Source organism: Salmo trutta, chromosome 13, assembly GCF_901001165.1.
Source record: "Salmo trutta chromosome 13, fSalTru1.1, whole genome shotgun sequence".
NCBI lineage: Eukaryota > Metazoa > Chordata > Actinopteri > Salmoniformes > Salmonidae > Salmo > Salmo trutta.
Genome location: NC_042969.1, coordinates 80362169 through 80377487, shown reverse-complemented (window position 1 = coordinate 80377487; position 15319 = coordinate 80362169). Strand labels below are relative to the sequence as shown.

Below are 15319 nucleotides of genomic sequence, written 5' to 3'. Positions count from 1 at the left end.
GACTTTTATATATTGACATCTGGGTAAATCTTAAGCTATATGTGCACAACTTCAATATTATTCATGGAATGTTGCATGTCTTGCTACTTTTTCGGGATTAAGTAACTTTTAGATGACGGTATGAACTTCAAATGGGGTCAGCCCAGCTGCGCGCTCTCACGCCTGAGGCCCGCCAGTCACAAGGTCCCGCTGTTACCCTCTTCTGCCCCACTTCTCTGGGCGTTCCTTCAGGATCGCTCCCGTTATCACGGCGCATTAATGTCCTACCGTAGCGCTCCGCGGTCGCCATGCAGAACAATCACAAGGAGCACCTCTATAAGATCCTGGTAATAGGGGACCTGGGGGTGGGCAAGACTAGCATCATCAAGCGTTACGTCCACCAGAACTTCAGCCCTAACTACCGAGCCACGATAGGAGTGGACTTCGCCCTGAAGGTCCTTAACTGGGACCAAGAAACAGTACGGATACAGCTATGGGACATAGCAGGTAGGAGAAGCATTACGCGTGACTGCTCAATTGGGGACACAGGCAGGCCTGTTTTTAGTATTATGCTATTTGGTCTCATTTTGATAAATTACATGTCATTAATGTAAGAGTTGATGGCTTGTCAAAGTTACAGCGTAAGAAGCGGGACGGGGAGGCTGGGTAGGGAACTGTAGAAATTAGGTTCTGGGGAGTGGTCAACGGAGTATGTGTTTCAAAAAGATTGGATGTACTGCATACTGACGGCAACATGTAATACAACAAGTTTAGGAATAGTTGATTCGTAATATTACAAAACAGTCCTGTTCGTGTGCAAACGTTGGGAACCGATGGCAGTTAAGTTACACCGTATGCGTATTGGCCTTATCTCACGTGAGTAGCGGTTATTGGAGAAATTCGTCTGATGCTTCTGTGCGCGCTCTCAGTTCCATAAGCTCTAGCCGGTACAGCCGGTGCGCACTCCTGCATGTACAGTCATGTGTCTCGCACTCATGTGAGGGAGATTTGAGGCTCAGAATGGGTTTATTGTGAATGAGAACCGACAAGACTTCCGGGATCGAGGATGCCCTGCTACCTATTGTATTCAGAACAGATTGATGCGTTGCTTCATTGAGCTCAATTTGGAGGGATGTTGTGAACTATGCTTTCTCATACCCTTAATTTAAATGGATGTGTTCACGAGACATTGCAACGTCCCACTGTTTAGCATGGCCTCTGCTAAGCGCTCTCAACCTTTTGCGCAGGGGGGTTTTGACTGTTTCCCGTCAGTCACTACATGATCAGAAGCTTTCAAAGCCTTGGAAGGAAACACGTCTTGCAGCAACAAAACAGCTAAACTTGTACAGTTGAGTCAGGAGAACTCGTGTATGTCGATGTGGTCAATTTAAATAGAGCGCCGTATGAAAATAGCGGTGTCATGTGGATGGTTTCTCAGTTTAGCTTGATGTAGTCAGCTGGTAGTCAGCTGACGGTACCTCAGACTGGAGTTTTTGCCTGGCTTGAACTAGCCTTGCTCTATTGATCATGCACTTGTAGAATGTCACACCTAGACCCGATCTCAGATGTACCTGTAGTCGAGACCTTACCTCCTATGTACTTGTGGAGATCTGAGAGTATTTGACAGCTGGAAGCTTGAACGTATTGCTTTCATCAATCAAATCCAATCATTTACAAGGCGTAGGGTCTAGGCAGTGGTGGAAAAATTACCCATTGTCATACTTGAGTAAAAGTAAAGCTAATAGAAAATTACTCAAATGAAACTAACCCAGTAAAATACTACTTGAGTAAGTCTAAAAGTATTTGATTTTAAATATACTTTATAAAAATGAAATAATTGCAAAAATACTGTAAATGTATAAATAATAAAAGTACACAGAACAAACATATAAACGCTAGCTGTAAAGTGTTGATTTCATGAGCTAAAATCAAAGATCTCAGAAGTTTTACATACAGTCCTGGCCAAAAGTTTTGAGAATGACACAAATATTACATTTCAGTCTGCTGCCTCAGTTTGTATGATGGCAATTTGCATATTCTCCAGAATGTTATGAAGAGTGATCAGATGAGCTCTACCATCAGTCCTGTGTCATGCCGACAGTAAAGCATCCTGAGACCATTCATGTGTGGGGTTGCTTCTCAGCCAAGGGAGTGGGCTCACTCACAATTTTGCCTAAGAACACAGCCATGACTAAAGAATGGTACCAACACATCCTCAGAGAGCAACTTCTCCCAACCATCCAGGAACAGTTTGGTGACGAACAATGCCTTTTCCAGCATGATGGAGCACCTTGCCATACGGCAAAAGTGATAACTAAGTGGCTCGGGGAACAAAACATTGATATATTGGGTCCATGGCCAGGAAACTCCCCAGACCTTAATCCCATTGAGAATTTGTGGTCAATCCTCAAGAGGCGGGTGGACAAACAAAAATCCACAAATTCTGACGAACTCCAAGCCTTGATTATGCAAGAATGGGCTGCCATCAGTCAGGATGTGGCCCAGAAGTTAATTGACAGCATGTCAGGGCAGATTGCAGAGGTCTTGAAAAAGAAGGGTCAACACTGCAAATATTGACTCTTTGCATCAACTTCATGTAATTGTCAATAAAAGCCTTTGACACTTATGAAATGCTTGTAATTATACTTCAGTATTCCATTGTAACATCTGTCAAAAATATCTAAAGACACTGAAGCATCGAACTTTGTGGAAATTAATATTTGTGTCATTCTCAAAACTTTTGGCCACGACTGTAGAGTACTGGCTGAGGAGTGCGTGTCAATACAATAGAATCCTACACCGATGCGTTCTGCCTACAACAACATCTCTTTCATAGCTTGTTTTGTTTCGGTATGTTGCATTGCAAGTGGCTAATATTGCGTTGATTCAATCCCAATTGCCACAGTAAAGGAAAACGTTGACAGTGTTAACAGGGAAAACTCTAGAACAGTGGTCACCAACTTTTTCTGAGTCAAGATCACTTCCTGAGTCAAAATGCAAGCTGAGATCATGACTTAAAAAATTTAAGCCTACGCAACATTAACCAATTAAAAACAGTTCTGTAGCAATGAGGTTTGTGCAGTACGTAATAGGCCCAATACATTATCACCACATATTGGCTTTGCTTGAATTTACCTGCCAATGCATTGCTGTTCGGGTAATTTTTTTAAATTATATTTCAAAATTTGAGGTAGGCTATATGATCACACCGGTAATAGATCCGTTGCTGTATTACTTGTGAGGCACAACTAAGTGAGCATTAATTTAAATAATTCACTTTTTATTTGTGTTTTACTGGGCTGATGGTGCCTCCTTCTGATGGTGAGTCTCAGCGGAGGGAGAGAGCAGCAGACTGAGGGTCCGTCTCTCAACATCCTTCCTCTCTCCCTTTCCTCCACTGACACTGACCAAAAAGGGACACCATGTTCCAGCTGATGGCGAAACTCGAGTCGTACGGCATTATTTCTGCCTCATGCACAAATTCATGTTGTTACAAAAAGCTTATTTCTCTCAAATGTTTTGCCCAAATTTGTTTACATCCCTGTTAGTGAGCATTTTATCATTTGTCTTGATAATCCATCCACCTGACAGCTGTGGCATATCAAGAAGCTGATTAAACAGCATGATCATTACACAGGTGCACCTTGTGCTGGGGACAACAAAAGGCCACTCTAAAATGTGCAGTTTTGTCATACAACACAATGCCACAGATGTCTAAAGTTTTGAGGAACTGTGCATTTGGCATGCTGACTGCAGGAATGTCAGCCAGAGCTGTTGCCAGAGAATTTAATGTTAATTTCTCTACCATAAGCCACCTCCAATGTCGTTTTAGAGAATTTGGCTGTACATTCAACCGGCTTCACAACCGCAGACCACGTGTAACCACGTCAGAGGGGGGAGGGAGGGGTGTGGAGGAGTATTTCTGTCTTTTAATAATGCCTTTTTGTGGGGAAAAACTCATTCTGATTGGCTGGGCCTGGCTCACCAGTGGGTCGGCCTGGCTCCCAAGTAGGTGGGCCTATTCTCTCCCAGGCCCACCCATGGCTGCGCCCCTGACCAGTCATGTGAAATCCATATATTAGGGCCTAATGAAAGGATTTCTATTGACTGATGTCCTTCTATGAACTGTAACTCAGCAAAATCTTTGAAATTGTTGCATGCTGCGTTTATATTCTAGTTCAAAATATAAATCATTTCAAATTCCTTATATTAAGCAAACAACTTTATGATTTTCTTGTTTTATAAATTAACGGCTAGCCGGGGGCACACTCCAACACACATAATTTACAAACAAATTATTTGTATTTCGTGAGTCCGCCAGATCAGAGGCAGTAGGGATGACCAGAGATGTTATCTTGATAAGTGTGTGAATTGGACCATTTTCCTATCCTGCTAAGCATTCAAAAAGTATGTTTGGGTGTCAGGAAAGATTTATGGAGTAAACCAGACAATATTTTCTTTAGGAATGTAACAGTTGTCAAAAATATAAATATTAAAGTAAAATACAGATACCCCCAAAATACTTTAAAGTATTTTTACTTAAGTACTTTGCACCACTGGGTCTAGGGGTCCATTTGGGATTGGGCCCTATCAAAGACTATGGCCGTGTCCAGTAACATCAGAACACACTGGTAAACAGCTTTCATAGTGACTATAGGAGACAGTGATAACATCAGAACACACTGGTAAACAGCTTTCATAGTGACTATAGGAGACAGTGATAACATCAGAACACACTGGTAAACAGCTTTCATAGTGACTATAGGAGACAGTGATAACATCAGAACACACTGGTAAACAGCTTTCATAGTGACTATAGGAGACAGTGATAACATCAGAACACACTGGTAAACAGCTTTCATAGTGACTATAGGAGACAGTGATAACATCAGAACACACTGGTAAACAGCTTTCATAGTGACTATAGGAGACAGTGATAACATCAGAACACACTGGTAAACAGCTTTCATAGTGACTATAGGAGACAGTGATAACATCAGAACACACTGGTAAACAGCTTTCATAGTGACTATAGGAGACAGTGATAACATCAGAACACACTGGTAAACAGCTTTCATAGTGACTATAGGAGACAGTGATAACATCAGAACACTGGTAAACAGCTTTCATAGTGACTATAGGAGACAGTGATGGGAGATGGAGTCAGAGTTGCAGATTCCACTTATTACACTGCTGTTAGCAGAGGAATTTACACACCTATGACCTCTCTCTCTGGTGGTCTCCCTCTTTCTCTCTCTCTCTGGTGGTCCCTCTCTCTCTCTGGTGGTCTCGCTCTTTCTCTCTCTGGTGGTCTCCCTCTTTCTCTCTCTCTGGTGGTCTCCCTCTTTCTCTGGTGGTCTCCCTCTCTCTCTGGTGGTCTCCCTCTCTCTCTGGTGGTCTCCCTCTTTCTCTCTCTCTGGTGGTCTCCCTCTTTCTCTGGTGGTCTCCCTCTTTCTCTCTCTCTGGTGGTCTCCCTCTCTCTCTGGTGGTCTCCCTCTTTCTCTGGTGGTCTCCCTCTTTCTCTCTCTCTGGTGGTCTCCCTCTTTCTCTCTCTCTGGTGGTCTCCCTCTCTCTGGTGGTCTCCCTCTTTCTCTCTCTCTGGTGGTCTCCCTCTTTCTCTGGTGGTCTCCCTCTTTCTCACTCTCTCTGTTGGTCTCCCTCTTTCTCTGGTGGTGTCCCTCTCTCTCTGGTGGTCTCCCTCTTTCTCTCTCTCTCTCTCTGGTGGTCTCCCTCTTTCTCTCTCTCTCTGGTGGTCCCTCTCTCTCTCTGGTGGTCTCCCTCTTTCTCTCTCTCTGGTGGTCCCTCTCTCTCTCTGGTGGTCTCGCTCTTTCTCTCTCTGGTGGTCTCGCTCTTTCTGTCTCTCTGGTGGTCTCCCTCTTTCTCACTCTCTCTGGTGGTCTCCCTCTTTCTCACTCTCTCTGGTGGTCTCCCTCTTTCTCTGGTGGTCTCCCTCTTTCTCTGGTGGTTTCCCTCTCTCTCTGGTGGTCTCCCTCTTTCTCTCTCTCTGGTGGTCTCCCTCTTTCTCTCTCTCTGGTGGTCTCCCTCTTTCTCTCTCTCTGGTGGTCCCTCTCTTTCTCTGGTGGTGTCCCTCTCTCTCTGGTGGTCTCCCTCTTTCTCTCTCTCTGGTGGTCCCTCTCTTTCTCTCTCTCTGGTGGTCCCTCTCTTTCTCTGGTGGTGTCCCTCTCTCTCTGGTGGTCCCTCTCTTTCTCTGGTGGTCTCCCTCTTTCTCTGGTGGTCTACCTCTTTCTCTCTCCTTCTCCCTTTCTTTCTTCCTTTCCCCGCTCTCTCTTTCTCTCTCTTCATGAGGTAGTCACCTGGAATGCATTTCAATTAACAGGTGTGCCTTGTTCAAAGTTAATTTGTGGAATTTCTTTCCTTCTTAATGCGTTGAGCCAATCAGTTGTTTTGTGACAAGGTAGGGGTGGTATACAGAAGATAGCCCTTTTTGGTAAAAGACCAAGTCCATATTATGGCAAGAACAGCTCAAATAAGCAAAGACAAATGACAGTCCATCATTACTTTAAGACATGAAGGTCAGTCAATCTGGGAAATTTCAAGAACTTTCAAAGTTTCTTCAAGTACAGTCGCATAAACCATCAAGCGCTATGATGAAACTGGCTCTCATGAGGACAGGCACAGGAAAGGAAGACCCAGAGTTACCTCTGCTGCAGAGGATAAGTTCATTAGAGTTAACAGCCTCAGAAATTACAGCCCAAATAAATGCGTCACGGAGTTCAAGTAACAGACACATCTCAACATCAACTGTTCAGAGGAGACAACGTGAATCAGGCCTTCATGGTCGAATTGCTTTAAATAAACCACTACTAAAGGACACCAATAAGATGAAGAGACTTGCTTGGGCCAAGAAACACGAGCAATGGACATTAGACCGGTGGAAATCTGTCCTTTGGTCTGATGAGTCCAAATGTGTGATTATTCCAAATGCCGTTCCAAATGCCGTGTCTTTGTGAGACACAGAATAGGTGAACGGATGATCTCCACATGTGTGGTTCCCACCATGAAGCATGGAGGTGGAGGTGTGGGGGTGCTTTGCTGGTGACTGTCTGTGATTTATTTCAGAATTCTTAACATGCATGACTACCACAGCATTCCGCAGCAATACACCATCCTATCTGGTTTGTGATTAGTGGGACTATGATTTGTTTTACAACGGGACAATGACCCAACACACCTCCAGGCTGTGTAAGGGCTATTTGACCATGAAGGAGAGTGATGGAGTGCGGTCTCCACAATCACCCAGCCCAGAGTGATGGATTGTGGCCTCCACAATCACCCAGCCTCAACTCAATTCAGATGGTTTGGGATGAGTTGAACCGCACAGTGAAGGAAAAGCAGTCAACAAGTGCTCAGCATATGTGGGAAGTCCTTCCAAGACTGTGGGAAAAGCATTGTAGCTAGTTGAGAGAATGCAAAGAGCGTGCAAAGCTGTCATCAAGGCAAAGGGTGGCTACTTAGTAGAATCTGAAATCTAAAATATATTTTGATTTGTTTAACACTTTGCCATATGTGTTATTTAATAGTTTTGATGTCTTCACTATTATTCTGCAATGTAGAAAATAGTAAAAATAAAGAAAAACCCTTGAATGAGTAGGTGTGTCAAACTTTTGACTGGTCTTGTATATTTGATGTATGTGTGGCGTGAGATGCACCCTGTCTGTCCACGTTGTCGTATTTTACCAGGATTGATTCATGAATGTGACCCTCTACGATTGTGACCAGGACTGTGACCAGGACTGTGACCAGGACTGTGTAGTCGACTCTTTGCCCTGAGGCAAATGGTTGTTTACCGCCTAAAGTAACCTTCATCTCAGTGGTGTTCCCAGGGCTTATGATATGGTATTAGGGTTGGTGTGGCAACAAGGCACAGGTTTTATCACAAGGATAAGGTATAGCGTTCAGTCCTACTACTGCTATCAGTACTAACTAACAATACTGTGTGTGTGTGTGTGTGTGTGTGTGTGTGTGTGTCTCAGGTCAGGAGCGGTTTGGGAACATGACCCGGGTTTACTACCGTGAGGCCATGGGGGCGTTCATCGTGTTTGATGTGACGCGGCCGTCCTCCTTCGAGGCCGTCACCAAATGGAAGGAGGACCTGGACTCTAAACTCACGCTGGCCAATGGGAAAAATGTGGCCGCTGTGCTATTGGCTAATAAGTGCGACCAGGGGCAGGATGTGCTGACCAACAATGGGATCCAGATGGAGAAATTCTGTCAGGAGAACGGCTTTGTGGGATGGTACGAGACCTCTGCCAAGGTGAGAACACACACACACGTACACACACAGAAGTAGTTTCATGAGAATGTCTTACCAAACCTCCACACTCACACCTCCATACATATTATTAACACACCTCCACACACACACACACACCTCCATACATATTATTAACACACACACACACACACACACACACACACACACCTCCATACATATTATTAACACACCTACACACACACCTCCATGCATATTATTAACACACCTCCACACACACACACACACACACACACACACACCTCCATACATATTATTAACACACACACACACACACACCTCCATACATATTATTAACACACCTCCACACACACACTCACAGGTAGAGTTGGGTGGTGTCCAGATGTTCATATCATTTCTGTACCATACCGTGGTATATGGTATTACCGGAAGTGCACACAAAGTGGAGCTATTATTTTATTTTTTTTAAATTGACGCAAAAACAATTTAGGAAACATGGATCTTGATTCAGGAGGAGATTCAAAGTTTCTGTTGTAACCAAGAAGCTTGATGTTGACATCTAGCCACTTAGCTACCAAGTTAGCAACACATTTACATTTACATTTTAGTCATTTAGCAGACGCTCTTATCCAGAGCGACTTACAGTAGTGAATGCATACATTTCATACAATTTCATACATATCATACATTTTTTTTTCTGTGCTGGCCCCCCGTGGGAATCGAACCCACAACCCTGGTGTTGCAAACACCATGCTCTACCAACTGAGCTACAGGGAAGGCATAGCTGACATCTAGCCACTTAGCTACCAAGTTAGCAACACGATGCATAGCTGACATCTAGCCACTTAGCTACCAAGTTAGCAACACAATGCATAGCTGACATCTAGCCACTTAGCTACCAAGTTAGCAACACGATGCATAGCTGACATCTAGCCACTTAGCTACCAAGTTAGCAACAGGATGCATAGCTGACATCTAGCCACTTAGCTAGCAAGTTAGCAACACAATGCATAGCTGACATCTAGCCACTTAGCTACCAAGTTAGCAACACGATGCATAGCTGACATCTAGCCACTTAGCTACCAAGTTAGCAACACAATGCATAGCTGACATCTAGCCACTTAGCTACCAAGTTAGCAACACAATGCATAGCTGACATCTAGCCACTTAGCTACCAAGTTAGCAACAGGATGCATAGCTGACATCTAGCCACTTAGCTACCAAGTTAGCAACACAATGCATAGCTGACATCTAGCCACTTAGCTAGCAAGTTAGCAACACAATGCATAGCTGACATCTAGCCACTTAGCTACCAAGTTAGCAACACGATGCATAGCTGACATCTAGCCACTTAGCTACCAAGTTAGCAACACAATGCATAGCTGACATCTAGCCACTTAGCTACCAAGTTAGCAACACAATGCATAGCTGACATCTAGCCACTTAGCTACCAAGTTAGCAACACAATGCATAGCTGACATCTAGCCACTTAGCTACCAAGTTAGCAACACAATGCATAGCTGACATCTAGCCACTTAGCTACCAAGTTAGCAACACGATGCATAGCTGACATCTAGCCACTTAGCTACCAAGTTAGCAACAGGATGCATAGCTGACATCTAGCCACTTAGCTAGCAAGTTAGCAACACAATGCATAGCTGACATCTAGTGACTTAGCTACCAAGTTAGCAATGTAAATGTTTGAAAACGGTATTGAAATACCCCGGTATATGGTATAAACGGTATACAGCCCCAGCCTGCTCACATGGTATGGAGTCATGGCACCTTGTACAGCTCTGGAATTTCACAAATGAACTGAAAGTGAGCACAGTCAGTTGGATCAAACACACACACACACACACACACACACACACACACACACACACACACACACACACACACACACACACACACACACACACACACACACCACTCTCCTGTCCCGGGAACCCCATGTGCCAGTGGAGCTCTACATTCTGAGAGTCAGAAAAAGGTGAAAGGTCGTTACCGTGGGTTACCAGATTTATGAGCTGCATTTTATTTCTGAAAAGCTGTCCCTTTCTGACTGCCTTTGTTCACTCCATAAGTTAGTTCTACATATACTTTCACCTATACTGTTGGATTGACAAGTGGAAGAGGGAGAGGGCAGAAATGAGGGGACAACTCTTTGAAATCGATGCCTTCAGCCTCTTCACTGAAATACAAGTGAGTGATAGAGAGGGATGTATAGAGTGGTGTATACAGTTATATATAGAGTGGTGTATAGAGTTATATATAGAGTGGTGTATAGAGTTATATATAGAGTGGTGTATAGAGTTATATATAGAGTGGTGTATAGAGTGATGTAGAGAGTTATATAGAGTGGTGTAGAAAGTGGCAGAGTGGTGTATAGTGATATAGAGTGGTGTATAGAGTTATATATAGAGTGATGTAGAGAGTTATATAGAGTGGTGTAGAAAGTGGCAGAGTGGTGTATAGTGATATAGAGTGGTGTATAGAGTTATATATAGAGTGGTGTATAGAGTGATGTAGAGAGTTATATAGAGTGGTGTATAGAGTGATGTAGACAGTTATATAGAGTGGTGTAGAGAGTTATATAGAGTGGTGTATAGTGATATAGAGTGGTGTATAGAGTTATATATAGAGTGGTGTATAGAGTGATGTAGAGAGTTATATAGAGTGGTGTATAGAGTGATGTAGACAGTTATATAGAGTGGTGTAGAGAGTTATATAGAGTGGTGTATAGTGATATAGAGTTGTGTAGAGAGTGGTATAGTGAGGGATGTAGAGAGTGGTATAGAGAGTGGTATAGATTGGTGTGTGGAGTGCTATAGAGAGTGATGTAAAGTGGTGTAGCGAGGGATGTAAAGAGTGATGTAGAGAGTGGTATAGAGAGTGGTGTATGGAGGGCTATAGAGAGTGGAGTATGGAGTGCTGTGTAGAGTGGAGTATGGAGTGCTGTAGACAGTGGTGTAGAGAGTGGTGTAGAGAGTGGTGTAGGGAGTGGTGTAGAGAGTGGTGTAGAGAGTGGTGTAGAGAGTGGTGTAGAGAGTGGTGTATGGAGTGGTGTAGGGAGTGGTGTATGGAGTGGTGTAGAGAGTGGTGTAGAGAGTGGTGTAGAGAGTGGTGTAGAGAGTGGTGTATGGAGTGGTGTAGGGAGTGGTGTAGAGAGTGGTGTAGAGAGTGGTGTATGGAGTGGTGTATGGAGTGGTGTATGGAGTGCTGTAGACAGTGGTGTAGAGAGTGGTGTAGAGAGTGGTGTAGGGAGTGGTGTAGGGAGTGGTGTAGAGAGTGGTGTAGGGAGTGGTGTATGGAGTGGTGTAGGGAGTGGTGTAGAGAGTGGTGTATGGAGTGGTGTAGGGAGTGGTGTAGAGAGTGGTGTATGGAGTGGTGTAGAGAGTGGTGTATGGAGTGCTATAGACAGTGGTGTAGAGAGTGGTGTATGGAGTGGTGTAGAGAGTGGTGTATGGAGTGCTATAGACAGTGGTGTAGAGAGGGGTGTATGGAGTGCTGTGTAGAGTGGAGTATTGAGTGCTGTAGAGAGTGGTGTATGGAGTGGTGTAGGGAGTGGTGTAGAGAGTGGTGTATGGAGTGCTGTGTAGAGTGGTGTATGGAGTGCTGTGTAGAGTGGTGTATGGAGTGCTGTGTAGAGTGCTGTAGAGAGTGGTGTAGGGAGTGGTGTAGAGAGTGGTGTAGAGAGTGGTGTAGAGAGTGGTGTAGAGAGTGGTGTAGAGAGTGGTGTAGAGAGTGGTGTAGGAAGTGGTGTAGGGAGTGGTGTATGGAGTGGTGTAGGGAGTGGTGTGTAGAGTGGAGTATTGAGTGCTGTAGAGAGTGGTGTAGGGAGTGGTGTAGGGAGTGGTGTAGGGAGTGGTGTAGGGAGTGGAGTATGGAGTGCTGTAGAGAGTGGTGTGGAGAACATTAAGACACCACCTTCCAGTGGTGTAGAGTTGTCACGTCCATCTCCCTGAAGACCTCATAACTACGTGTTTCTCTTCACGTCTTAGTGGAAACGCAAATGACTGATTTTCTCAGAAAGAGCTTTGAGATGTGTGTGTGTTTTGAGATGTGTGTGCGCTTTGAGATGTGTGTGCGCTTTGAGATGTGTGTGTGCTTTCAGATTTGTGTGCTTTGAGATGTGTGTGCGCTTTGAGATGTGTGTGCGTTTTGAGATGTGTGTGTGTTTTGAGATGTGTGTGTGCTTTGAGATGTGTGTGCGCTTTGAGATGTGTGTGCGCTTTGAGATGTGTGTGTGTTTTGAGATGTGTGTGTGCGCTTTGAGATGTGTGTGTGCTTTCAGATTTGTGTGCTTTGAGATGTGTGTGTGTGTTATGAGATGTGCGTGTGCTTTGAGATGTGTGTGTGCTTTGAGATGTGTGTGTGCTTTGAGATGTGTGTGTTTTGAGATGTGTGTGTGTGTTTTGAGATGTGTGTGTGCTTTGAGATTTGTGTGTGCTTTGATATGTGTGTGTGTGCTTTGAGATGTGTGTGTGCTTTGAGATGTGTGTGCTTTGAGATGTGTGTGTTTTTTGAGATGTGTGTGTGTGCTTTGAGATGTGTGTGTGCTTTGAGATGTGTGTGTGCTTTGAGATGTGTGTGTGCTTTGAGATGTGTGTGTGTGCTTTGAGATGTGTGTGTGCTTTGAGATGTGTGTGTGCTTTGAGATGTGTGTGTGTGTTTTGAGATGTGTGTTTTGAGATGTGTGTGTGCTTTGAGATGTGTGTGCTTTGAGATGTGTGTGTGTGCTTTGAGATGTGTGTGTGTGCTTTGAGATGTGTGTGTGCTTTGAGATGTGTGTGTGCTTTGAGATGTGTGTGTGCTTTGAGATGTGTGTGTGCTTTGAGATGTGTGTGGAGCTGTCATGTGCCTGTTATTAGATAAAGCCCCTCTCTGTTACATGAACCCATCCTGAATGGTGTTTTAGTTTTGTATGTCTGTATTACAAGGGTCTATAAAGGATCTCTCTCTCTCTCTCTCTCTCTCTCTCTCTCTCTCTCTCTCTCTCTCTCTCTCTCTCTCTCTATTCAACTTCAATTTAAGGGCTTTATTGGCATGGGAAACATACAGTGGGGAGAACAAGTATTTGATACACTGCCGATTTTGCAGGTTTTCCTACTTACAAAGCATGTAGAGGTCTGTCATTTTTATCATAGGTACACTTCAACTGTGAGAGACAGAATCTAAAACAAAAATCCAGAAAATCACATTGTATGATTTTTAAGTCATTAATTTGCATTTTATTGCATGACATAAGTATTTGATCACCTACCAACCAGTAAGAATTCCGGCTCTCACAAACTTGTTAGTTTTTCTTTAAGAAGCCCTCCTGTTCTCCACTCATTACCTGTATTAACTGCACCTGTTTGAACTCGTTACCTGTATAAAAGACACCTGTCCACACACTCAATCAAACAGACTCCAACCTCTCCACAATGGCCAAGACCAGAAAGCTGTGTAAGGACATCAGGGATAAAATTGTAGACCTGCACAAGGCTGGGATGGGCTACAGGACAATAGGCAAGCAGCTTGGTGAGAAGGCAACAACTGTTCGTGCAATTATTAGAAAATGGAAGAAGTTCAAGATGACGGTCAATCACCCTCGGTCTGGGGCTCCATGTAAGATCTCACCTCGTGGGGCATCAAGGATCATGAGGAAAGTGAGGGATCAGCCCAGAACTACACGGCAGGACCTGGTCAATGACCTGAAGAGAGCTGGGACCACAGTCTCAAAGAAAACCATTAGTAACACACTACGCCGTCATGGATTTAAATCCTGCAGCGAACGCAAGGTCCCCCTGCTCAAGCCAGCGCATGTCCAGGTCCGTCTGAAGTTTGCCAATGACCATCTGGATGATCCAGAGGAGGAATGGGAGAAGGTCATGTGGTCTGATGAGACAAAAATATAGTTTTTTGGTCTAAACTCCACTCGCCGTGTTTGGAGGAAGAAGAAGGATGAGTACAACCCCAAGAATACCATCCCAACCGTGAAGCATGGAGGTGGAAACATCATTCTTTGGGATGCTTTTCTGCAAAGGGGACAGGACGACTGCACCGTATTGAGGGGAGGATGGATGGGGCCATGTATCGCGAGATCTTGGCCAACACCTCCTTCCCTCAGTAAGAGCATTGAAGATGGGTCGTGGCTGGGTCTTCCAGCATGACAACGACCCGAAACACACAGCCAGGGCAACTAAGGAGTGGCTCCGTAAGAAGCATCTCAAGTCCCTGGAGTGGCCTAGCCAGTCTCCAGACCTGAACCCAATAGAACATCTTTGGAGGGAGCTGAAAGTCCGTATTGCCCAGCGACAGCCCCGAAACCTGAAGGATCTGGAGAAGGTCTGGAGGAGTGGGCCAAAATCCCTGCTGCAGTGTGTGCAAACCTGGTCAAGAACTACAGAAAACGTATGATCTCTGTAATTGCAAACAAAGGATTCTGTACCAAATATTAAGTTCTGCTTTTCTGATGTATCAAATAGTTATGTCATGCAATAAAATGCAAATTAATTACTTAAAAATCATACAATGAGATTTTCTGGATTTTTGATAAACATTACAGACCTCTACATGCTTTGTAAGTAGGAAAACCTGCAAAATCGGCAGTGTATCAAATACTTGTTCTCCCCACTGTATGTTAACATTGCCAAAGCAAGTGAAGTAGATAATAAACAATAAAAAATTAACAGTAAACATTACACTGTTTTTTTCTCTCTCTCTCTCTCTCTCTCTCTCTCTCTCTCTCTCTCTCTCTCGTAATGTAAGAGGTTATTAGGGAGGAAGTCTGCTGCAGACTACACTATGTCACATCCTGCTGAGCAAGCTGATAAAGGACCTCATGAAGATTCAATATTCAACTAATTAATTCTGCTGCTCAACTCACCCCATGGTCTGAGGAAGTGTGTGTGTGTGTGTGTGTGTGTGTGTGTGTGTCGCTGGCGAAGCAGCTGTTGGAGGTTTGAAATATTCTAAAATCCGACTGTAGACTTTTATCCCTGTCTTAATGTTCTCCCTCTCATTAGTGATCACTGACCCTGTCCTCTCCTGACCTCAACCCAGAAGGCTTCGTTACAGAAACCACTCCAAAATATTATA

At 44.2% G+C, this 15319-nt stretch overlaps 1 protein-coding gene across 1 annotated transcript in view; it reads left to right on the top strand.

Annotated features, from left to right (window-relative positions):
* The first annotated feature begins 12 nt into the window (after positions 1-12).
* Positions 13-15319, top strand: part of rab38a (RAB38a, member RAS oncogene family) — an 18270-nt gene continuing 2963 nt past the window's right edge. The window contains exons 1-2 of the mRNA XM_029773724.1: positions 13-486; positions 7974-8254. Of these exons, the coding sequence (XP_029629584.1) occupies positions 288-486; positions 7974-8254 (480 nt within the window). The 5' untranslated portion in view covers positions 13-287. The remainder of the gene's footprint in view (positions 487-7973; positions 8255-15319) is intronic.